At 32.2% G+C, this 24618-nt stretch overlaps 1 protein-coding gene across 5 annotated transcripts in view; it reads left to right on the plus strand.

Annotated features, from left to right (window-relative positions):
- Nucleotides 1-24618, plus strand: part of LOC123540454 (uncharacterized) — a 43010-nt gene that overhangs the window by 7900 nt on the left and 10492 nt on the right. The window contains exons 1-5 of one of the 5 annotated variants that reach the window (XM_053526589.1): nucleotides 4485-4625; nucleotides 17332-17900; nucleotides 18680-18838; nucleotides 19475-19690; nucleotides 21202-21289. In XM_053526589.1, coding sequence (XP_053382564.1) covers nucleotides 17358-17900; nucleotides 18680-18838; nucleotides 19475-19690; nucleotides 21202-21289 — 1006 coding nt within the window. In that variant the 5' untranslated portion in view covers nucleotides 4485-4625; nucleotides 17332-17357. Of the gene's footprint in view, nucleotides 1-4484; nucleotides 4626-11385; nucleotides 11575-11887; nucleotides 12030-17331; nucleotides 17901-18679; nucleotides 18839-19474; nucleotides 19691-21201; nucleotides 21290-24618 lie in introns of those variants that run through there. The other 4 variants (XM_053526587.1, XM_045325498.2, XM_053526590.1 and 1 more) reach the window with 4 other exon arrangements.

Here is a 24618-nt window from a genome sequence, read left to right on the forward strand (position 1 = left end):
GGTGAATTTCCGGCTTTTGATCGAAAAAGATAATCCCAGTTACCATCTACAGTCGAGTCCACTTAATACGAACTCGCTTGATACGAATTTTCGGCAATAACGAAAAAAACCCGGATTCCCCGGCTGAGTCCTTCTATTTCTTTGTAAAATTATTTCGGTAATAGCGAACTCGCTTCATACGAATTTTCGGGAGATACGAACACATTTTGGAAGTCCCAATGAGCTAAAATGTTACAAGTTTCCATTTTTTGATACGAACTAATTTTAGATGTTGGCGGCCACTTTTTTGCTTCGCTTGATCTTTTAATAGTTTGAACTGTAATAAAATCGATGTTTGTTTGATTCTATTGTATTACCGACAAATATCACAATAGCAGGATTATAAGGTTAAATCATCAATTGTCATAAACTGTTAAATGCATGCTTGTGAAAATTGTCCAATTACATGACGCCTAAACTGTTGTCCAAACACTATACCATCTCAATGTTTATTTAACTGCGATCTGTCAGTTAATCCCTTAAAGTAAATATCACGTTGCACGAGCTTTTCATTATTTATGCATGTTAAGTACTGGCGTCTGCAAATTAAAATTTTGTACCAGACAGTAAATTAAATATCGGTAGATAGCATTAGAAAGTTTCTGGAGGATAAAGGCTCAAAGGAAAAATTATTCAAATATTGCTCAGAACTAGAGGCATTTGGCATTCAGGAACTAAATAATAGTAAATACAACCAAAAATTACCAGTTTTTTTCAAGTAAAAGTTTGAAATACCATGTGTAAAGTACCGGTTTCAAAAATGCATTGACGTATACATACACGTTACAGTATTTCTGTGTATCTATATGTGCTAGATCTATATGTGCTATAAACACTTGTACAATACATTTGTACATTAAAATTTATTTTTCATACATTTTTACCTGTTTAAGTATGACTTTTGTTGACTTATTTCACTGTTAACTGAATACACACACTTGATCAGTTAAAACTACTAATGATTATCTATTCACTACTGTATTTTTATTTATCGGGAGCTGTTCACCGGCGATACCGGTGATACTGCCCAACTGGCTCGGGCAAATTGTCAGGGAGTCATACATTCGTTAATACGAATTTCGTTTGATACGAGCATATTCCCCAGGTCCCGAAGAGTTCGTATAAAGTGAGTTTGACTGTAGCTAGTATTTCATTTCGGACGAGTATCCGGTACACATGATTAAAAGTATCATATTGATATAAAGAAAATGTTTCTTTCAAGACGAAGGCTGATTAGAAAAACCTAAACATGATTAAATAAAAGCTCGTTAGCGGTAATAATTTGATGTAAAACAGAAGAAATTTATCTACAATTTATCTCTTAGTTAAAAATATGAATTTTGATATTAATCTGCGAAGTTACTACCTTATGCAATGGCATGGGTTTTAAGTATTTTGATACTGCAATGTTCATCCTAACTGCTGAAGGCATGTCCCCTAATTGGACCACATGAAATTTTATCCAAAATATTAAATGTGCTTGAAAGTTTCAATTTACAAATATTGATATTAACGAAATGTTTCTTTCAAGACGGAGGATATACAAAAAATCCTTATACATTTGAAATGTTCAATTTAAAACATAACAAACTCCAATGTTGCGCCTATCTCGAATCTACTGTTCGGAATATTTAAGTTCGATCGGAATATAACAATCACAATTTGGGAAAGTAAAAATACTACTTTTTTTCTTTTGATAAAATTTCTGTTGTGCGTAATGTGTGAGGACTCTGCGCTTTGGTAGAAAATGACGAGCGCTGTGCGACCAAAGAAACGACACGCGGCAGATTGAATATCGAAATGCCCCGTGTCGTATCGTACCAGACACTATCATGATTATTTCAGTATCTTATAGCACATGGATTGACTGATAGCTAAGCATCGCGAATCAGTATTCACGTATTGCACGAGGCTCAGGTTAGTGTGCGATGTATACCTCAACTTTGATCGGCATCTATTACTTATATGTTAGTTGTAAAAATAATTTCATATAGGAGAGATTTGCCCTAAGACCTCTTAACACAAGGGAAACAATCTGTTTACAGAGTGAAATTAGTGAGTTGACACCGTTTGTCAATCCTAACCATGTATATGTTATATCAGTGCAAAGGAAAAGTCAGTTATATATATTAAATTCAATGCAGGATAACGCAATCATGCATGTAACACTCATGAAATTGATTTCATAAATCTTCACATAATTCTAGATATGTTTCCCATACTTTGACGCATAAATATGGGTATCAGAGATTGTTCTCTTTTGACTAGTAGCTTTTTCAACATATTTACCTTGTGAAATTCTATGGGTTTTGCCCTTTTCAAAACAATCGTCTGTTTGTTTACAAATTTCACCACAAGGTATGTCGCACTTCTCCAGGACATTAACTGTTTTAATCATAACATAGTTTTCTTTTAGACGGCTAATCCTTGTATTAACTATGCATGATATTTTCATGCATAGAGATAAAAAGTCTTGGTTTTGCATGAGATACTAACATTCACCTAAGCCAACAATAAAGTCTTAGTGGAGTTGTCTTCAGTTTTTCAAAACATTTTTTCGGGATAATTTTGTTCGGCTCAAATAACTCTTTTTTCGAAAATGATATTTCAGTTATTTTTCACTGTGTACTTTGATGTAGTTAACTACACATATATTCAAAATAGGTAGTGCCTATTTGGAGTTTGTATTTTTAGTTCCACTGCCTGAATATAGTAGTTATTCTTTCCTTACAACGTCCTAGTGAAAACGTAATTTCTTGTGTCAGTATTTGTGATTTTACATTTTACCTTCAAAAAGACAATAACGTTACCGGGGTTTCCAATTAATAAAACTATTTTCCATTCATTCATGATATGTTTTATATTTACTGAGGTCGTATCCAGGCATTTTATCAATGAACCTGTCTATGTAACAGACATAAGTAAAGCTGACTATTACATGTATCATTCATATTTACAGAATAGTATGTGGTACGGGGGTAGGGGGTATTCCTTTCAATACAAAACTTTGATCTGATACTGATAACACGAAGTTCAAAATTTGATTAAATGTTGCCTTGAAACTTAAAACACTGATGATCAAATGTTCATGTTCAAAGTTATGCTTGAGTAACTAATTTCAAAAATAAAAAATCTGTGTATAATAAAAGTGGTTTAGTATTAGATCTAGTCACACAAACAATTGTGAAAGAATTTGTTGATATTTAGTTTAATTGTTTGTTTATTTTGTGTTCTAATTGCTTTTCTCTGTTAATACACTTTACGCTAAGATGACGTGACGTTAACGTGCAGTGACGTCAATGCTTTTGTTGCGACCAAGAAAGAGCGTTACTATATTTTATCTACTCTTTTAGATTAAGGGCATATTAGAATTGAAATCATTTATATCAAAACCGTATTTTAACGCTAATAATTCACTCGGGTTGTAATACATCGTACAAATAATTATTTTGCCCGACGTATAACCGCCAACCACCGTGCATAAATAGTGTTAAAGCACTATTTAGCTATGACCTATTTCTTATTTCATAAAGGCAGAAACATGTTTGAAGTGTTATACTAGTGATTTTTTAATGACTTTAAGCGCTGTCTTAGATTTCTTAGATGTGCTATTCAGACCTTCCCAATTTGGGAGTTGAGTTTTCAGGTTGGTAGATATTGAAATTTAATGATTTCAATATTTAAATAAATGTAATTATGACTTAAAATATTTGAAGGTAGAAATTAGGAATGTGTTCCAGGTTTGCAATAATATAGATTATTTAATGATATCATATATAAGTATTCTTATTCAATAAGCCTTTGAAATGAAACTAGTAGAAACTGGTGATTTTGCTACACAAACAGAAAACAAGTTACTATAATTACTATCAAATTTCCTATTAATGAAATGGGAAACCTATTAATAGACTGTTTCCCGAAAAAGAAACATTTCAGTAATAGATGATGTATTAACTTATTGGATGGTCATGCTGTCACTTTTTCGACTGGCTGGTCTCGGTACAATAACAAAGAAAATATAAAATCACCTCTATGATATCATTGTAATCTGACGCCTGAATCTTTACCTTTGTTTTTGTCTGATGACTTATAATGATTAAAATTATTTTAATATTTACATCTATAATATTATTTTGAATGTTTGTTGCAAAAATTATCTTCAAAATAGCACTATTTGTAGGTATGTACAGAAAACATTGTTGTAATATTAGTAATGAAGGTTTCCACTTAGTTCGTTGATAGATCTGCACCTGAAGATACATTTAGATCATGAAAAGATTCAGTGAAGCGGAAAGATATAAAACTTTGGCAAATGTATTTTGCGTTACTCCCTCAGAGTTCTTTATTGTGTGTCGGAAATATAATACTACAAGTCCATTGTATGTGCCACGTTATTTACAAGCCTATACCCAGCATATGCTAGCGGTTTAAGTTATCAAATGCCACTTGAACGTATTGTTGATTCAGTCTCAACGGCTTTGTTGCAATCATTGATTTCCGCTAGCGGGAGAGATTAGCGTTTGCCTTTCATTCATTAGAAAAAAAAATCAATTGACAGACGGATTTGGATTATATATTTTAATAAGGTAAAACTCGATTAATAGAAAAAGATTTAGACTGGCATATTATGTCTTTGGCTTTTACAGAAAATGAAACTTAAACATGCGCCGATGCTAAAACTATAACTATTTGTAAATTGTTTAACAGTAAGAAAAGACTTGTGAATATATTGCGTTATTTCTTGTACATGTATAGAAAAAGCACACGTCAAGTGTATTGTTATCATTGATGCGTTTTATACTTAAAACAGTAACTTCAATTGAATCTGGGCTAGGCTCTGTTTTAGTTTTTAGTTAATTTAAAGATATTTCATGAAAGAATACCACACTTAAGCCCATGAAGGTTGTTACAAATTTCAATATTTCTTATGGAAAAGCTCGGATAAACCGAGTAGAATTTTGTTTTGCTTACTTTTGTTTCATTTGTTTACTTTGGACATAATTCGTGGGTGTAGGCTGTGTAGCGTTTTATCGGTTTTATGCAATTTATGTTTCAATAGCATGGTCATACCTGCAAACATATTTACTGAAGAATCTGATGTAGTTTTATAAAGGAATACATATCATTTAAAATAATCAAGTCATTGATTGCCTTAAATGGTGTAAACGAATGAGTCATATATCGAACATAACAAAATAATCCGTCACATTTTCTCTTCCGTTTCACAGCTTATAGATTTGCGATCATGTATGAGAGATACTTGAGAGTGTCATGTTAGATAATGAGCTTCTTTTTCAACCTTTTTGTTCCAGTCATGTAAACGACGGTATCTACATGTAGCGATGAGCACAATACCCAAATTTCCAGTGCTTCTTCACTGCAATATTACGCATGACATGTTACCCCATCTGTCACATTTTACTAGAAAAAAAGTATTTTTCCTCAAAAAATAAAGAACTTTATCCATATTGTAGCCCTTTTAAGTTTGTATAATAGAAAACCAAATAGTTACTTCAAAAAGATTTGTATTTATTTAGTTTTCATATTTGCTTTCTAGTATATTTCTAAATTTATTGCGTGATATTGTTAAAAGTAACGATTTTCGGAAGAAAGAAAAAATCGCAGTAAGGATGGACTATTTTCGATTTACAATTTCTAAAAATGTACTTATTTGTTCTCTTCTCTGTACAAAATATGTGCTCAGGTTAAAGTAATTGACAATACACGAGTATGTACACATTGAATATAGCCTAAATTTATATGATAGAAATACAAACGCAAAAACGAATAAACGGTACTCGAAGATATGTTAGTGGCTAACCTAATACACTTCATGTTAGGTTTTCATACCAGTAGTATATACAGTCAAACTCGCTTTATACGAACTCTTCGGGACCTGGGGAATATGCTCGTATCAAACGAAATTCGTATTAACGAATGTATGACTCCCTGATAATTTGCCCGAGCCAGTTGGGCAGTATCACCGGTATCGCCGGTGAACAGCTCCCGATAAATAAAAACACAGTAGTGAATAGATAATCATTAGTAGTTTTAACTGATCAAGTGTGTGTATTCAGTTAACAGTGAAATAAGTCAACAAAAGTCATACTTAAACAGGTAAAAATGTATGAAAAATGAATTTTAATGTACAAATGTATTGTACAAGTGTTTATAGCACATATAGATACACAGAAATACTGTAACGTGTATGTATACGTCAATGCATTTTTGAAACCGGTACTTTACACATGGTATTTCAAACTTTTACTTGAAAAAAACTGGTAATTTTTGGTTGTATTTACTATTATTTAGTTCCTGAATGCCAAATGCCTCTAGTTCTGAGCAATATTTGAATAATTTTTCCTTTGAGCCTTTATCCTCCAGAAACTTTCTAATGCTATCTACCGATATTTAATTTACTGTCTGGTGCAGACGCCAGTACTTAACATGCATAAATAATGAAAAGCTCGTGCAACGTGATATTTACTTTAAGGGATTAACTGACAGATCGCAGTTAAATAAACATTGAGATGGTATAGTGTTTGGACAACAGTTTAGGCGTCATGTAATTGGACAATTTTCACAAGCATGCATTTAACAGTTTATGACAATTGATGATTTAACCTTATAATCCTGCTATTGTGATATTTGTCGGTAATACAATAGAATCAAACAAACATCGATTTTATTACAGTTCAAACTATTAAAAGATCAAGCGAAGCAAAAAAGTGGCCGCCAACATCTAAAATTAGTTCGTATCAAAAAATGGAAACTTGTAACATTTTAGCTCATTGGGACTTCCAAAATGTGTTCGTATCTCCCGAAAATTCGTATGAAGCGAGTTCGCTATTACCGAAATAATTTTACAAAGAAATAGAAGGACTCAGCCGGGGAATCCGGGTTTTGTTCGTTATTGCCGAAAATTCGTATCAAGCGAGTTCGTATTAAGTGAACTCGACTGTACGTATCTAGTATTTAAGTTCAATACTTGTAATAACTTTGTGATTAAGTTATGTTTACAAAGTAAGATCTGCAAACATATCGGTAACACGTTAGTCTCTTGGTACATCCTGCTTTTTATAATAAGCCTGTGTATATTCGTAAATAACATAAGTGCCACAGATAGATATCATGTACACGAGCTAAGTAATAAATTATTCAAATAGGAATTCTTTCAAATAGGGACATACACGACAATATCTTAAGCAGTTAATACGTCTATAGAATAACAAAAGTCATTAGATCAGTTACTGTGATTTAAGCTGTTTTGAAAAAAGAATACTTTGTTACATTAACCATTATGCTGCATGACGGGCATAGTAGATAATTAGATGTTTATAGAATGCATCAACAGATTAGTCCGTTTACTTGTGATTGCTCTAATATTGGTATTGTATGCATTTGCCTTGGCAGAATTCTTAAATGAAATGATTTTTCTTTTATAAAAAATAGCATAATATTAAACAGCGAAAGCCATTTTTCAAAAATTGCAACCACCCAAAATCGCAGCAATCCCTAAGTTTTGACCTACCTCACCAAAAATCTAAGGTACATGCAACGACCATGATAAATTTGAGGTAACTGCTACACCGAGGTAAATTCCTTGACTAACATCAGAATAACGATTATCAACACCGATTATTGGTTTGCAGTACCAGTTGCATGCATAACATACCATTTTTTCCTATTAAAATGTATGTACATCTTCCATGATCAATTCATTTTGTAGCAGAAATGAATCTGGATGTGCCCTGACTGATCTGTATATAACACAGTCATCATGTAATAGAAGCACCCTTAACTTAACAGTAGCCAGAAGGTAATATATGTAAAGCAAAAGCTGTCATAACACTGACAAAGAGACAAGTGATCTGACATCATCATTGTTGGAAGTGTCCCAGTCAACGACTGTGTGTCCACCATTATGATAGTTCACCTAGATATGACAGTTGCCTCAATGGTGTAAGATTTTACGCAAAACAAAATCTTCAAGTACTTTGAAAGTAATGCGTTAGTAGAATGGTCTGTACTAATTTCAAGTCATGAACATTTGAATGTTTTACACACGTAATAGCTATTACGTGCGCACATATTACTTTATACGTACGAAGATGTTGTTATAGCAATACGTACATAGATGTTTTTAAACTTGCATGTGCGCTGATTTTTTTATACCAGTGCGTTTGCAGATGTTTTTGAAACTAACACGTGCGCACGTATTAGCAATTACGTGCTCATGTAATAAATTAAATGTGTATGTATGTTTCTTTAAAACGAATACGTGCGCCTGTATTATCTGTTACGTGCACACGCAATAAGTTATACGTGCTCAGATGTTTTTTCTACTTATATGTGCGCTGGTGTTTTTATACCAATGCGTTCGGTGATGTTTTTTTTTAACTAATACGTACGCACATATTAGCTGTTACGTGCAGACGCAATAAGTTATACGTGCTCAGATGTTTTTCTACTTCTATGTGCGCTGGTGTTTTTATACCAATGCGTTCGGTGATGTTTTTTTTCAACTAATACGTACGCACATATTAGCTGTTACGTGCAGACGCAATAAGTTATACGTGTGCATATGTTTTTTCTACTTTATGTGCGGTGATGTTTTTCATACTAATACATGCACACATATTAGTTATTACGTGCGCACGTACTAGTATAAAAAACCCATATGTCACCTCTGTGCCATCGTACAAAACTGACATAAATCGACTTTCGTATTCTTTAAATATTTTAGATGGTTAAATTTTATAGAAACCTTCCTTTAATGCTCTAGGTTCATTCTGATCTGAACTACATCGTTACATTATGTTGAGAAAGCAGTTGTCTTGTTCGGTGGTAAGAGAAAAAGGAAAGATTAAGAATTTTACATTTTAATGGAACTCCAGAAAGTTTGGTTATACCGTGTACATGTTCAGATGTATCACAGACAATACTGTACATGAAGTCTCTTATAAATCACGTACTGTTTTTGGATAACAGCTTGGCCTTTAAAAGTTTGGAAAATAAATTCAGAATGATACATACTTCATTTACCTGAAACCTGTCCCGTTTTATCAGGTTATTCAATTTCAACCACGAAAAGTGTACAATAGGAATTTGTTTTACGTGTACCCATATCATTTAGACTAAAATTTTATTTTTTAAACCAAATAAACAAATTACATTTAATGTGCTTTGTATTTGTCATTTTGGAAATTTTCTATAATTACTATGACCTTGGATAGATTTATAAATAGATTTATAAAAGCATCTTAATACACTGTCAAAATAGTATAATTAATAAAACCGAACCCTAACAAAACATGAATATTGAATAGCTGTCAATTTTATTATATCTGTAAAATCTACAGTTACAATCCATACAATTTTTAACTATGTTATCTGATTTTCTATTCATTGCAAAAAAATAAATTTCTTGATTATGTTTAAACCTGATGGAACACTCTAAAATAAACTTTGATAAATGAAAAAAAAAGTTAGATGTTGGAGTAAAATAATTAATTTAATCAACTGTTGAAAACTAAAATGAAGCCTTTCTAAAGGACAGATTTGGAAATTCATCTAATGATTCATGAACAGTAAGTGTGATTTTATTTACAATAAAAGCATAAATACACATCAGTTTTGTTTGTTGACAATGTTATCGTCAATATTATATTACTCGCAACACCTGTTAATGGCTGGATATATTTTTGTATAGAAAAAGATGAAAAACAAACCAGTTTTGTTTCTTATAAATGTTAACGGCAGAATTAGATAAATGTTAACGGCAAAATTAGATTCTATATTATTTTGCTACATCTGCTACTGGCTGAACATGTTAAGTAGTGTACGTCAACTACTGCCATTGAGATCAGTATTAAAATTGTGTCATAAAATGGCTTAAAATGTACCTTTACAGAATGTTTAAATATGTTAGGTGATGCTCCGAGGTTACCCAGTTTTAATGACACTTCAGCATACAAACTGAAAAGCTTTCTTCAACTGCATAGTTGCATTTATAGTATTCTCGAAAACATTCAGTTTTATTGTACCCTTGAATTATAAATGCACCCTAATCCTTTTCATCCACATCAAAGGTTATTTACATCTCCAATATTTGACAGTTAGTAAATTGCTGTTATTACACTCTCATTTGTTTGCCATTTAAATAGGCGATTTATCAACATAGCCTCCTGTGACAACTTTGCAATTGTTAGAAAACTTTATTATTACATACGCGTTTTTAATTCCCGTTTACATACAATGTATTTCTATACGTCAATATTTTTTCAATTGACGTTCAAAGTTCAATACTGATGTGTGACGTCATTTGTGACAACACTTTCATGTATGACGACGCGTGAAAAATTTCCCTGTTGACGATATTTTCAGTTTCATTTAATTATTATCAGATTTGTATCATCTTTTTATTAGTCTTAAGGCTAGGCAAGTATGTAATAAACACGTTAAGCATATTTCCGCAATTGGCAATCCTTTTCAGAATTTGTATTAATTGTCAACTTTTTATTTGATCATGGGTCATGTTGACCTACATCAAATATATCATGTAATGTGTATTGTTATGATGCTTGTGTCATGTAATGTGTATTATTATGATGCTTGTATGAATAAACTTCTCTCTCTCTCTCTCTCTCTCTCTCTCTCTCTCTCTCTTAGCATAAATAGACACACTATTTTACTTTCAAATAATATATCGTATTGGCTGCCGGCTGCAAATTGCATGTATCTGTCGTTCGATAGATGCATATTGTTTTTGTCTTTATTCCCTGTTTGCCTTACGGATCGATATTGAAAATGCTGTTGCTTCATAAATAAGTAAATTGTAAATCAATTGAAATAATGTGGATTTGTGCACTCATGTAATACAATTACGGTACAAGAATATGAATTATTAATATCCAGGTATGTGTAAGCACAGAACCATTTTATAGCGATCTATATAAGCTGGTGCTAGAATCTTTCGCGTTTTTGTTAGAACAGAGTTTTTCGCGGCTATTTAATTTCACGGAAATATACTATCCGCGTAAGGCGCTAATTTAAAAAGCGCGAAAACAATTCTAGGTTTACAGCAATTTATACGAACGTTTTCTTCTTTTCCAAATTTGTACATTTTTATGTTTGATAGGAGTGTGCAATGTAATTCAATTTATCAAGGTTTGAAAATTATTGTCTAATTTATTTTACATTTAATGTCGTATTCCATATGGTTTAAATTTACCTTGCAAGATATGCACAAACCTCGATCAATGAGTCTGCACTATGAAACTGCGCAATATGAGATTGCGCAAACTGTATTGATAACTGCTTTTGTTGAGTGTACAGAGCGAATTATGAAGTTTTCAATTACATCTTTTTCAAATACGAGTAATTACTGACTGTATTCAAACATTTTGGACGAAATCATGTAATATAAGTGCACAATTATTTATGAAGTAGTGTCTAACATAATTTGATTTTTAAAGAAACATTGGAACTATAATGAAAAAAAAAGTCTGGTGAATTTGATGTTGCTTGTGAAAGGTATGTTTAATTCGTTGCTCATAAGTTATTGTTAAGCACTTCTGTGAGGTAATCTTTTCACAAACTGTTTTGTTTTTATGTAAAATATTACAACTGTCATTAATTCATGAAGGGTGTTTAGAAAAAAAGTTTATTTACGGAATCCAATGTTAACTTACTCATCACCCATGTGGGTTCTAGCCTATCTCGGGGTACATGTCATCCAGCTGGCGTACGGAAGATCGGTGGTTCTACCCAAGTGCCAGCCGATGATGGGATAGTGCTTGGAGGAACACCTGGGGTCTTCAACCACCATCAAGTATGACTGATAATTGTTTTAATACGACGTTAAACCAAATAAAAACAAAAATGAACCAGCGTACAGAGTCAACTATAAAATGTGTATTGCATTTTGTTACAGAGAACTGGACTTAATTTATACAAAATGGAGTTTCAGGAAACTTGAATTACTTACGGTAGGCAATGATAATTTTCTCCAATTTTACACTAGTGTGTCGAATAATTCTATTCTTATGATAGCATTAAAGCTAACAATTAAATATAACTTAATACACAGATACGTATTTAAAGGGAAAGGCAATGTTTTTCTTTTGTTTATTATGTCTACTACGGTATTATTTTGATCATTTAAAGAAGTGAAATAATTTGCAGAATCGACTTAAAAATGAGATTGTTTTGAGCATTAAGTTTATACTAATTTATTTTAGCTCGATTCTTATCCATGATCAGCCTTTTTCTTTAATATCAACCTGCTATACTTGTATCGTTTTAATATTGGTCCGACTTTTAAAATTATTTCAGCGGTATGAAAGGCATGGATGGAGACGTCAGCCATTCCTTGTCCTTTAAATAAATTATTCGTAGCATCTCTGCAATAATTCTGAATTTAGTGGCCTTTCATTGTTAGTTAGTCAGTTGTTATGTCCTTTCTGAAGAATATACTTGGAGACTGGTATGCCTTAAGGCAATATTGTCATACTAGGAAAGGTACTGGCTTTAGTCCGGGGGCAAATACCGGTCTTGTATGCCAATATCGCTTTAAGGCACACCAGCCCTGTTTTATAACATTTTCATTGCATATGTTCCACTCTACAGTTAAAGTGAAAACGAAATTAAAATAATTTAACGCCGCACATTGTCATTGAATATCATGTAATGCGTTGTCTGATGACGCTGATGTCGTTTACTTTCAAACATTTGTAAACATGTGTTATAACGCATGCATGCTAGGGCCGTTATTGTTTGAATCAGTCTTATTCAACCACGCCAGAAGAAACTAGAGAAATAATGTTAATATACCGCGCATTATGTTGTTAAATAAATGTTCGTTTGTATAAACTTGACATCTTGTCAATGGAAGTAAAAAATTTTGATGTTTTACTCAGCCGGAATTATTCCATAATAAATATCGCAGGAAGGATGTAAGATATTCATATCAGGCAAATCGACTCACATGAAGTCATGAACACTAAAATCAGCCTCCCGATGCTCATATACGTTTAAATTCAGTGCAAATTTGTTACTATAGTTAATAACATATGCAATAATAATATTTTAACAGACAGATAGCTTATTGCAAATATTCTCTATTACAAAACGACGTTCAGACGTTTCCGTCACGTCGATTCAAGATCAGCTGGTTTACCAAGATAAAATGTAAAAAAAAATCTATTAGGTCGTGACCACACTTATGTTTTTTTTTCTAAAAACGTTTGCATAATGAGATGATGTGCAGAACGCAACTTTGTTTGATTTCGGTTTAAGGTACTGGATACAACTTGATACAGTATTAAAGTTAATATTGTTTTCGCACTGTGTTGCAATTGTTAAAGAACTTCTACCGTGTCGTTTTTCTTTTTAATTTTGTATAATTTATGATATTCCCTCAAGCTCAAATAGAGACCAATTTCAAAGTGATAACCGCTGTACAAAACAACCGCAGATAATTCATTATACCAATAATTGTGATAAAAGAAATCTCAAAGTTTTACAATTATAAAACACAAAATAAAACTGTCGATAACATTTTTTTTTTTACTTGAGAGCCTCAAGTAAAATGATTTAATCAGACAGAAATTGAGACTATTTTAATTTTTGCTCTCCACATTAAAAAAGTAACCATGGGGCAGAAATAAAACCTACCTACATTTCTTCCACAATATGTAAACTAAAGAGTAAAGGTAAAATAAAAAAAAAAATAAAAAACTTGTTTTGTACGAAAATAAGACCTGTTTTACAGCTGTAAAACGTCTGTAAAAGAACTGTAATTGGAGAATTGCCAGAAATACAGTTGAAATCTACAGGTGCAAAACAATTGCATGTCTCAAAAGTACAGTTGTAGAAATTTTAGTTGAAAGTTACAGCTGTAAAATGGTCATGTCTCAAAATTATAGCTGTAACTGTTTGGAGGAAGGCATGAGTACTGTCAACCATCTTTAATGCATTTTGGTGGGATATAACTGAGACACCATATCATCTAAAATATTGGAATTTCAGCCATTATGGAGGAAGTGCAAATGTTTAATTATCCTAATATACAGTTTTAAAAGGTAAGCACATTTATTAACAATTTACTCTTTATTTGAAACTGAAAAGTTGAAATGAAATAATTACAAGATCGTCATATGTTTTCATGTATAGAAAGATTGATAAACAAGATATGATGCATAGTTTCTACTTTGTTTCCTACTCTTTAATTTTGCAAATGCTATACAAGAAACATATTTGATATTGTTCTTTACTTACTAGATAATTTATTTTGCAATATGTGTTGTGATTGCTACTCTTTCTGGAGAATTACAATTCAGCCTAAAACTTTTTGTACTTCTGCTTTCGTCCCTTAAAATAATGCTGTCTTTTTCACCACCTGTTATATTTCTACAGCTGTAACTTTTAGGCATAATTACAGCTGTAACTTTTTTCATTTTTACAGCTGTAACTTTTTTTACAGCTGTATCTCATTTGCATAATTCGACCTGTTTTACAGTCATTTTACAGCTGTAAATTGAAATCTACAGCCGTAAAATCAATGTTGTTACATGACATTTACAGGTGTAAAATTGAAATAATCATGACTGTAATTTTGAACAAAAATACAGGTCTTTTACAGCTGTAAAATTTCGTACAGGGTACCTCATGTGACTCAGTATTTTCAAAACATTGCACCCTTCTGTATCAGTGGTGCAATTTACTTTAATAGACAAGAAATGGCTTATCAAATGAAAAAAAAAAAACAGCTTTTGTACAATAAATAAATAATAAGTCTTGAAAAATCAGTTTAACGTACTAGAAATAAGAAATATAAAGAAAAAATTGGTCCTAGTGTAGTTTAAACCTACTCCCTGAGAAATTTGTCAAAGTAGGTTTATGGTATGAATTGAATACTCTTCAACAAAGAGGTACACTATTATGGGTCCATTACCTTAGTATCAATACTGTGCAATGAGATCACAGGAATCTGGGGAATATGTTGTGCTAAATGAATATCAATTAAACCCTTCAAAGGATGTTTTTAAAAATCATTGCTCACATGGTTTACTAAAACAGGACAACATGTAGAACACATATTTTAGCAATGTCGGTTCCAGGGCAATATCTTACATCTATCGGAAATGTTAAGTAGGCATATTTTCTGTCAGCCTTCTATCGTTAAATTCATCGGCGAACGGTTTATATAACTTCGCATAAATGTCTCCCATAATTCACGGACATGTTGTTTAAAATCAGTAATCATGTCTGTTCCATAACTCTCTCAAAGAATATATTAATATGAAATAAGACACTGCCTCAATCGGGAATCGATCCTACTTCAACTCATCCCATAACATTTGAAAAGAACTGTCTAATGACAGCACGGAAGGAAACATTGTTTTAATTCGATTCGGTATATCACAAATCGATCCTGATTTCAGTTGCTACGTGTAGGATCAATTCCTTATCAATTGAAAGGTAGATTTTGGAATAAAAACAACACTGCCCATATTGTGTTGTATTACAGGTAATTTCCGCGTCTTGGATAGACGCACCTTCCGGAGACGTATATTTTTTATGTATTTATATGAACTGTGTTCACTAGGTGCTTTTATTTATAAGTGCACACTTCGTGTGTATATACCATATATCCATATTTGTACTGATTTGCAATACGATTGAGACTATTGACAAAAGTATCTCACTGATAATAGACATGTCATGTACTGTTATTAATTAGTAAACTGTTGTTACGTTATTGTTAAGTAAATTGTGATTTTGCCACAGCCTATGTGAAATATGTTAAATAAGTTAAGTGTTAGTTAAAACTAACTGTCTTATTTCAATTTAGTTAAAAACTAGAAATAAAGTTACGAAATGGAATAGATAACAATTGATCATCAACGCAAATACAATTTGGATCTGCGCGAAAAATAAAATGAATTTGAATACTTTAAAATTTTAATGAGTGAAAGGTCGAAATAAGTCACATACCTAACACTTCATGCATGACATTTTAAGTCTGATGGTTTTGTTATCATTAAAATAATGTCAAAATAATTTTATTTCAATAGAAATATGGCAAAAGTTGCTCAGTGCTAGTAACCGTTCCGCGCAATATTTTCTACAAATGATGGTCAAATTTAATTTTATGATGTACAAACAGATGTGCTATGACAAATGTCTGTTTTTGCAAATTATTTTTAATGCGATAGATAGATAATTGGTCCAGTTTCAAGCGACTTACAGCTACTCGTGCAAAACTCCTAGTCAGAGATTACTCTAAGGAATTCGATTCAGCTAAATAGCACTTTTTACAGTTTGCTTGTCAAAAGGAATCCTTACAAATATGTTGTTATATATGTATCTAGTAAAATATATTTAACTTCGACACTATCCCACCAAAAATGTTTCAAAAATAAGACCAGCAACTTAAGTTCAGCTCTGGAATAACTAGTAATAGGGTAGTAGAGGTGTGGTCATTACCCCACTATGGCTTATCTCTTTAAAACAGGATAGAATAGTTTCGAACCGTGTAATTTACTTTTGTCTGATAAAGGCATTCGTTCGAAATGTGAGACAATATTTGCTCTATTGTGTTACCAATTTTCTTCAGCAAGCTTCTTTTTTAAATAGAGAAGTACCTTTATGTGGATTATAAACGCGTTTTAATAGTTTTCAAAATTATGACTACAAGGATTTTATATCTTAGCTCGGACAATTTAATAGTAATACAATTATTTTATTACCCAGTCTAATTATATAAAAACGTATTGTCAATGATACTTTTCTTATTGGTCGTAAGAACTAAATATTTGGTCAGCTTTTGTGGGAAGAATGAAAGCACTTATTAGATCACTCTTCATAAAATTACAGTGTCAAACTTTATTTGATAGACAAGCTTATTTCAAACTTTTGATATTTAAATATTAACATTTATTAAATAAAATTCAGATTGTGTCATAAAATGCCGCATTGTTGCAAACAAGGTACACTAAATCATATATTATCAGGTGAAAGAACAAAGCGTAGCCGTGTTTTCGTCTGACACAAAAGTTAAAAAAGAATCGTTAGTATAAAAAATGTGAGAATTCTGTAACCGGGGAAAAATGTAACATCAGGGACCATGGAGTCCATTCATATTTATGAATGACAAAATACCACTGAAGTCAATGTTTTTGGCTTGAGAGGCATCGATAAAAGTATCAGTCAAACCAAGTCTGCATCCGTTCTGTGATTCTAAAGAATTTTTGTAAGTTTCATAACTTATTTACATATATTTCCTAGGGCATCGCTTGGAACTTGGAAGAAGAATGGCAGGTGCAAATAAAAGATCGGACTATAAAAGCTGGGTGAAAGGTAGTCTCGGGTTTCAATATCTGAAATATGGATTGGTAGGATTTTGTGAAGAAATTGTCACAAAACAATATGAAGAAATACTAAATGACATAAAACAAAACAAGAAGTTGCTGAAATTGGTTTGTGGGCAGTGCAGCATTGATACATTGAGGCCCGATCATGTCCAAAACATGTCGAAACATTGCCCCCTTGGTCAAATACAGTGCAACTGTCAAAGTCCTAGTGGGAAGGTCTCTTGCAGAAACAAATTATGCGGCGCCATATATGACAAAATCATTACCCTTCATGCTTCCATTCCTCCATCACCTAACTGGCAAAACACTAACTTACGTGACTGGTGCACCAATCCATGGGAAATTGCGAAATGTTTCATCAGCCAAGACGGCTATGCTCAGACGAAGACAGCATTTGACACTGACTGCACTGGCATACTGTCAATATTCATGAACGCCACATTCTTGAGAAGCCGTATATCACAAACGGAATTATTTACCCAGGTAATAGTAATAATGTGAATGAAGGCTACTAAAAAATATATTAATTCTATATCTTTCATGTCTTGCACCGGCGTAAAATATGTCTTAAACGTGTTTCTCAACAGCAACAGTGCAAGGCTTCTACAATATAGCTAAATAAATGACTTTGAATTTTGGCGAGGTTGGACTTTTTTTTTCACGAACACCATATTTTCTTTCACATCAGATATGTGTTTCAAGTGTTTTTAGCGGTGTTGAAAACTCCATTTTACTACCGGGAAGTAATATTTGTATTGAACTAGTTCGAGCTTCATTTATGTAGAAATTCAGATAAAAAAATCAGATATTTCTTAATCAGAAAGTCTGGTGACTCTGCAGATGATAAAACATTATCGTAATTAAACGGTGTTGTGCGCCGCTGAAACGTCATGAAGTCATTCCTGTTTAAAAGGTTACTTTAAAAATTAAATGTAGTACAGAAAGGCATTTTATTTGTGCTATTAGTTATTGAATATGACCTACACAAAAAAGGTTCTGTCACTGGCTGTAGATGTGGACAGGAACACCTTGGTGTTCTAGTAAAAGTTCTGTCGGTGACTCAACAGAGCCTCTTTACTACCTAATAGTTGTGATAGAGACACTCCCATTTGCACCTACAGCCAATATAAAAATCTGATTATTGTCTTTAAAACGATTAAAGAAACAAGCATCAATTCGGTTGATTTGACCAATTTTAAATCGTTTTGCATTATTCCATTACTGTACATACTCGTACAAGTTAAGATTGTTTTTTCTTGAAGCTACAACGGGCTAGAAATGATCTGCTTTACTCAGCACTGCATGAACTTGATGAAAATCTTGCCGACAAATACTTTGACGTTATGATAGCAGTACTACAAGATGTTCAAGAACTCAACACCCGAAGGGAGTCAAAGGGGGCTTTGAGAAGAATTAAAGAAGTACATTTATTTTGTTTTATTTAAGATTTTGAGAACCAAATGTAACATTCAACATTTTTTAAAAGTGACACACCGCATTTCTGTTATATATCAGTTTATGTCATCATTTTATACTTTCAATCTCTTGCAATGCATGGTTTTCAGTTTACAAAAGTATGATACACATAGGTTGGAAATTAAACTTAAAATTGTAAAATGAAATGTTATTATATGCTGGGAAATGTTTATTTTACGAGAGATTTCCAGAAAATTCTGGTTAAAGCAAGAAAAACACGATATAATATTATATGTCTTTCATTATGTTTTTCTTTGAATTAGAATGTGAAAAATTAAAATATATTTGTATTTATTTTACTGAATTGGTTTTCTCTGATATGTAGGCGTTCATCTTTTGTACGCTGAAATTATATAAAATGAAAAAGATAGAAATGAGAATCACAGACTTTGCCTTTTTCCGAATACTATGACACAATGCGTTTTAAATTCTTTTTAGCCTTCACCTGTCTTGACCTACGGAACTAGAAATGTGCAATAAACTTAACAAAGAGTAAGGCTATTTGTTTTTCTTTTTTTTTTTTTTTTTTTTTTTTTCATTTCTTACGTTTGTAATGTTAATTTGATATTATTGTTTTCTAGCTGAAATCTGGGAGATACTCCTATAATTCAGAAGATGAAATCAGTGTTCTGGAGGACAGCTGTGAACGTATTACAAACGAATTATTTCGTAGAGGAGTGGATGTTCATCATCACCAGTTAAAAGCAATAGATAGACTTAACGCATTTGAATTGTACAAAATGGGTAGGCGTGAGATTACACGAATTATGCTGTACCTTAAAGACATTTTGAGCAAGGTATGTACATCTATTAAACAATATAAAATTAAGTACATCTATTCAACACTATGAAACACATGTTCCGAGCGCATATGCTATTACATGTAGTATACAAATTGATTGAATTCAACTTGGCCTAAATCAAGATTAAATTGAAATGAAAATACTTTGAGACAAATAACGATCTTCTCTTCGTAAAACTGTTGCTAGTAAGGGGGTTATTGAATAAATGTTCAACAAATAGATAATTTTTAAGCTTACTCGTTGTTTATCACATCACACGGCTAGATTCAGAAACATATTTCAGTCTTTTATATTTAGTTAGTGTGTTTGTTTTTTTAGGTACTGCGCCGATATTTAACAGTAGTTCAATTATATAGACAGACAGACATTTTATTTCAAATCAAATAGGCTAAAAAGCCCATGATGACATACATTTGACACAAATACAATATAACGGCGGGAAGTTAACCCAACCAGTGTTCCTGGATTCTGTACCAGTACTGTTCTCCGCATGTAACTGCCGACTTCCCCACATGAATCAAAGGTGGATGGCGAATGATTTTGAAAACATTAGTTCTGGGAGGGCTTAAATTGTCTACCTATCGTCTTGCAGTGTAGCTGTACTATACCACTGTTATTAAAAAGATTTTCACGAAGTTGAGGTAGTAGCAAAAAGTAGGTTAAGGTGACTTTTCAAGAGGAATATTATGTGATTAAGGAAACAACAGTTGCATAGTAAATTAATCGTAAAAAGCAGATATGACCTATTAAAAATGAATATCCCAGACGAAGTTTGACATTTACTATCCGGGCGAGGGGTTGAATGGTTTCATGTTTATAATCTAGATTCTTTAAAATTAACTTGTCTCCATCAAGCATACGATCTCATTAATAAAACATCTGAAAAGATCATTTGGAAGTATATAATTCTACTAATAACAGGAACATAGTTGTAGCAGATTCGGTTTGACCGAGCCTGATCACATGAGAGGTAATAAGATTTTCAACACCCCTCACGACCCCTAGCACCGGCTTTAGCGGTATTCTACTGTAGTACATTTGAATGTCTATGATCCCATACGACCATAAATTTTAACAACACTGTAGGGTGATACTTTTTTACAGCCGCTACACGGCACTTAAAAGATAATATTATCCTTTGGAGGCATTTATATAGCATTCTTTATGCGTAATACTTTACGATAAAAGGTGATTTATAACAGACATCTAAAACAGTAAAAGTAAAAGCAATTCTGAAAACTTAAAATCTAAATATATTAAGTAAGTAAACAGAAAGGCAACACTTAACAAAAAATAAATAAGATATAAATCATATATAAGAAAACCATTTGGTTCAGCAGTTTTGCATATTATAAAAAGTAAAAGTAATAATAATAATTATAATAGTAGTCGTAGCAATTATGATAATTCTGGTCATTTTAATTATCATATTTATAACTATCATTGTTATTACTAAGAATGCAAATGCATTTATCACCTGTTTGTGTCTTTTCAATTAATAACAGAGTACCAGTCAGAAACCAACAATTCACGAACTCGAAGAACTGTTTCAATCCAGCATGCAAAGACTTGGCTTTTTGAAGCAAACTGGAGGTAATAGGCTTACATATAGGCGTAGATTATATGACATGAGTAAAACCATTTTTTACAATTTCAGTCGTGACTAAACCATGTGTGAAAATATTGCTCGTAGAAACAAGTTTTCTTTTTATTTTATGCTAATTTGTGAATATCAAAAAATAAAATCTGTTTATTGCATGCTTACATATTAAAATAAGACCGATACTTCATGAAAGAAAAAAAATCGGATTTATTTAAGCTACCGTGTTACATATGATGCATCTGCCAAGTAAAAGGCTTCAGAATTAAGTATTATCATGGATTCAATAGCAGTGGTTAGGGAATATTGATCTAGGAGTTGCATTATAAATTATGTCGCGAAAAAAATGGGATGGAACACAATTAACAAGTGACGGGGAAAGATTTCGACTAAAATGCTGGCATGTTATGTTTGAGTTGATGTCTTATGATAATTAACTAAGACAACAACCAGCTAAATGTGCTGTTGCTAATATAATCAAGCAATCAAAAGTAAACAGATGAGAAGTGGAGGAAGCACACATATGCGTAAATGGCAAAGTCAAACAACCAAGGCAGCATTACTAGAGCATTACTATAATTATTTCTTTTGAAAACTTTAGTACAGTGAATACTCTGAAAACCGTACCCTCCAAAAACCTGAATCCTCTGAAAATCGGACGATTTTTGAAAGTCCAAAGTTTTTCACTTCTTAATTCAATTTAAAGAGCACTCTGAATATCAAAAACTAAATCTAAATTCTGATAACCGGACGGATTTTCATGGCCAAAAAGGAATATTATACAGAAAATTTCCTCTAAAAAACCGGAGAGTGTCACACTTTGTGTATTGTCACTTTGATTTGAGTTTGAAAACATTATCTCAAGCAGGTGACATTTTGCTTTGTTTACCAACTAGCAATTACAAATGTTACCTAAGCAGGTGTGAAAAATATTTATCTTTGTGTTTGTATTATGTACATTAGCTTTAAACTGCAAAATATCTTAATCTACCACGGAGAAGTTATTTGATTTATTGTAACAGTTGTGCAGATGGTTTTTCATAACATGGCATTTATAGGAGAATAAAAAAGATAAATACATGTATTCTTATTAATCGTTAAATTTCGATATTTACATAAAGCATGCTCAGTGATTTATAGCAGCTTGTCCTTTCATACCTGCACGATAAGAGAAACATTCTTTTCATCTTTTAGTATTATTTCAAGTGATGTTAAAATGATTCCGTTTTATTATATAACAGAAAGATACAATTCGGAAAACCCGGCCAAAACGCCGTCAGGTGTTAGCTGCTTGTCTATTTGCAGGCCCCTGCTACCCTGACCTTAAACAGAGAGACCCAAAAATCAATAGATTCATCTACTCTGCATGTCCAATCATCCTATTAAGTTTTAACATTCTGGATCAAGTGATTTTCAAGTTATTGATCGGAATCAGTGACCTTGACCTTTATCAAAGTGATCCCAAAATTAATAGCGGTTATCTACTTTGCATGTTCAATTATCCTTTGAAGCTTCAACATTCTGGGTCAAGTGGTTCTCATGTTATTAATCGGGAATGGTTTTCCATGTTCAGACCACTATAACCTTGACTTTTGATTACTCCATCATCCTATGAAGTTTGAAGATTCTAGGTCAAACGGTTCTCCAGTTATTGATCAGAAATGAAGTGTGTCGGACGGACAGATGGACAGACGGACGGACAGGACATGTCTTCATCAGTGTGTTATGGGCGGAGGGGGGCGGGGGATGGAGAGACATAATTAAACATTATACGGTCGGATGAAATAAATAAGAATACCTCTCACAAATCTGTGCAAAATCCTCTGAAAACTAGATTTTTGACTTGGGCCGATTTTTACTGTATAGCTAGTTTGTACTTTACGGGTCTAACTATCCGTGACTCTTATATGGCTTGAAGTTAGGATAACCATAGGGTACCAGTAATTCTAAAGGCAAGAAAGGTTTTGCACGGCGAGTGATAAAGATAAGTATCTCACTGCTATGTTTCAGTATTTCATCATTTAGCATAAAGTAAATTTTGATATTACAGTGAAACAAAACATATCTTTATTTATAGGCTATATATAGAACACCGATAAATCCATCCAACTCCACTATTTAGGAAATGTTCTACACTACTATTTTCTGAAAGCCCTTTCTAAAGTCTGGACGTTGAGAGTTTGTTCATAATAGCTATTTTTACGTTTCCACAAAGTATACAGTGTATTTCTTTAAAGTAAATGTTAGATGACAGTTTAAAAGTTTATTTAGTTTTGACTTTTTTTGAAAGCTCTTAAGACAAGATGGTTTTTGCAGATGTCTGCTAGTTGGGAAGTAAGTCATTCTCTGTTAATTATAGTATGTTACAGTTATATATTCTTTGAAATCAATTGTGTGAAATGATTAGTATGCGAACAGTATGTAAGAAAATGTAGAATTACATTTAACACATTAATGGAGAAATCAGTTAGTAACACATATTGCATTTGTTATGTTGCCATTTTATTATTTTGTTTTATTGTATCAATCTATTTAGAAAAAAAGTAGTGAAAACAAATTATTACGAATTAAGTACTAATAAAATATATTGCCACGATGCTTGCCAAAAAAGAGATACAATAAAGGAAGATATATATGGAATGATAAATACATATTTTTGTTTTCTTTGGATTTAGAGTCACATCTGGAAAAGCTGGAATTTTAAGAATTAATCTTAACATATTTATGATGATGCATATCTGATCTGTTGAAAGATAATGAAGTGTTCTTAAGTATGTCATATGCATAAGATTTAGACATTCTAATTCAAAAAGGACACTTACTTTAAATTTAAGTTCTATACTAAAAGGGAATTAATTGATAAATTATGATGTGCACATATTAAATGCATATATATATATATATATATATATATATATATATATATATATATATATATATATATATATATATATATATATATATATATATATATATATATATATGTTCCTAACCAAATCAAATCTTATTATGAACACCCCCACAAACAAAGTTGAATTTTTGTCTACAAAATCATAGATCTGTGATAAATTGGAAAAAAAAAATAAAAAATCTAAAACAGACTGCACTCAATTTCACTTTGAATCTCATACCGTGGATGTTTTGAAACGGACAGCTGACTCAGATCGCATAAATTTCTGTTTTCTGAAATACCTTCATCGTACTTAGATCTTCAGTAAGGCTTTATTTTTTTATGAGTTCCCTACTGGTTGAAAACTAGATTCGGAACTACAGGATTGCGCTCTTCCTTCCGTCATTTCATCCGTTCATGCGTCCATTCGTC

This window comes from Mercenaria mercenaria, chromosome 16 (genome assembly GCF_021730395.1).
Source record: "Mercenaria mercenaria strain notata chromosome 16, MADL_Memer_1, whole genome shotgun sequence".
In the NCBI taxonomy this organism is placed as follows: Eukaryota; Metazoa; Mollusca; class Bivalvia; order Venerida; family Veneridae; genus Mercenaria; species Mercenaria mercenaria.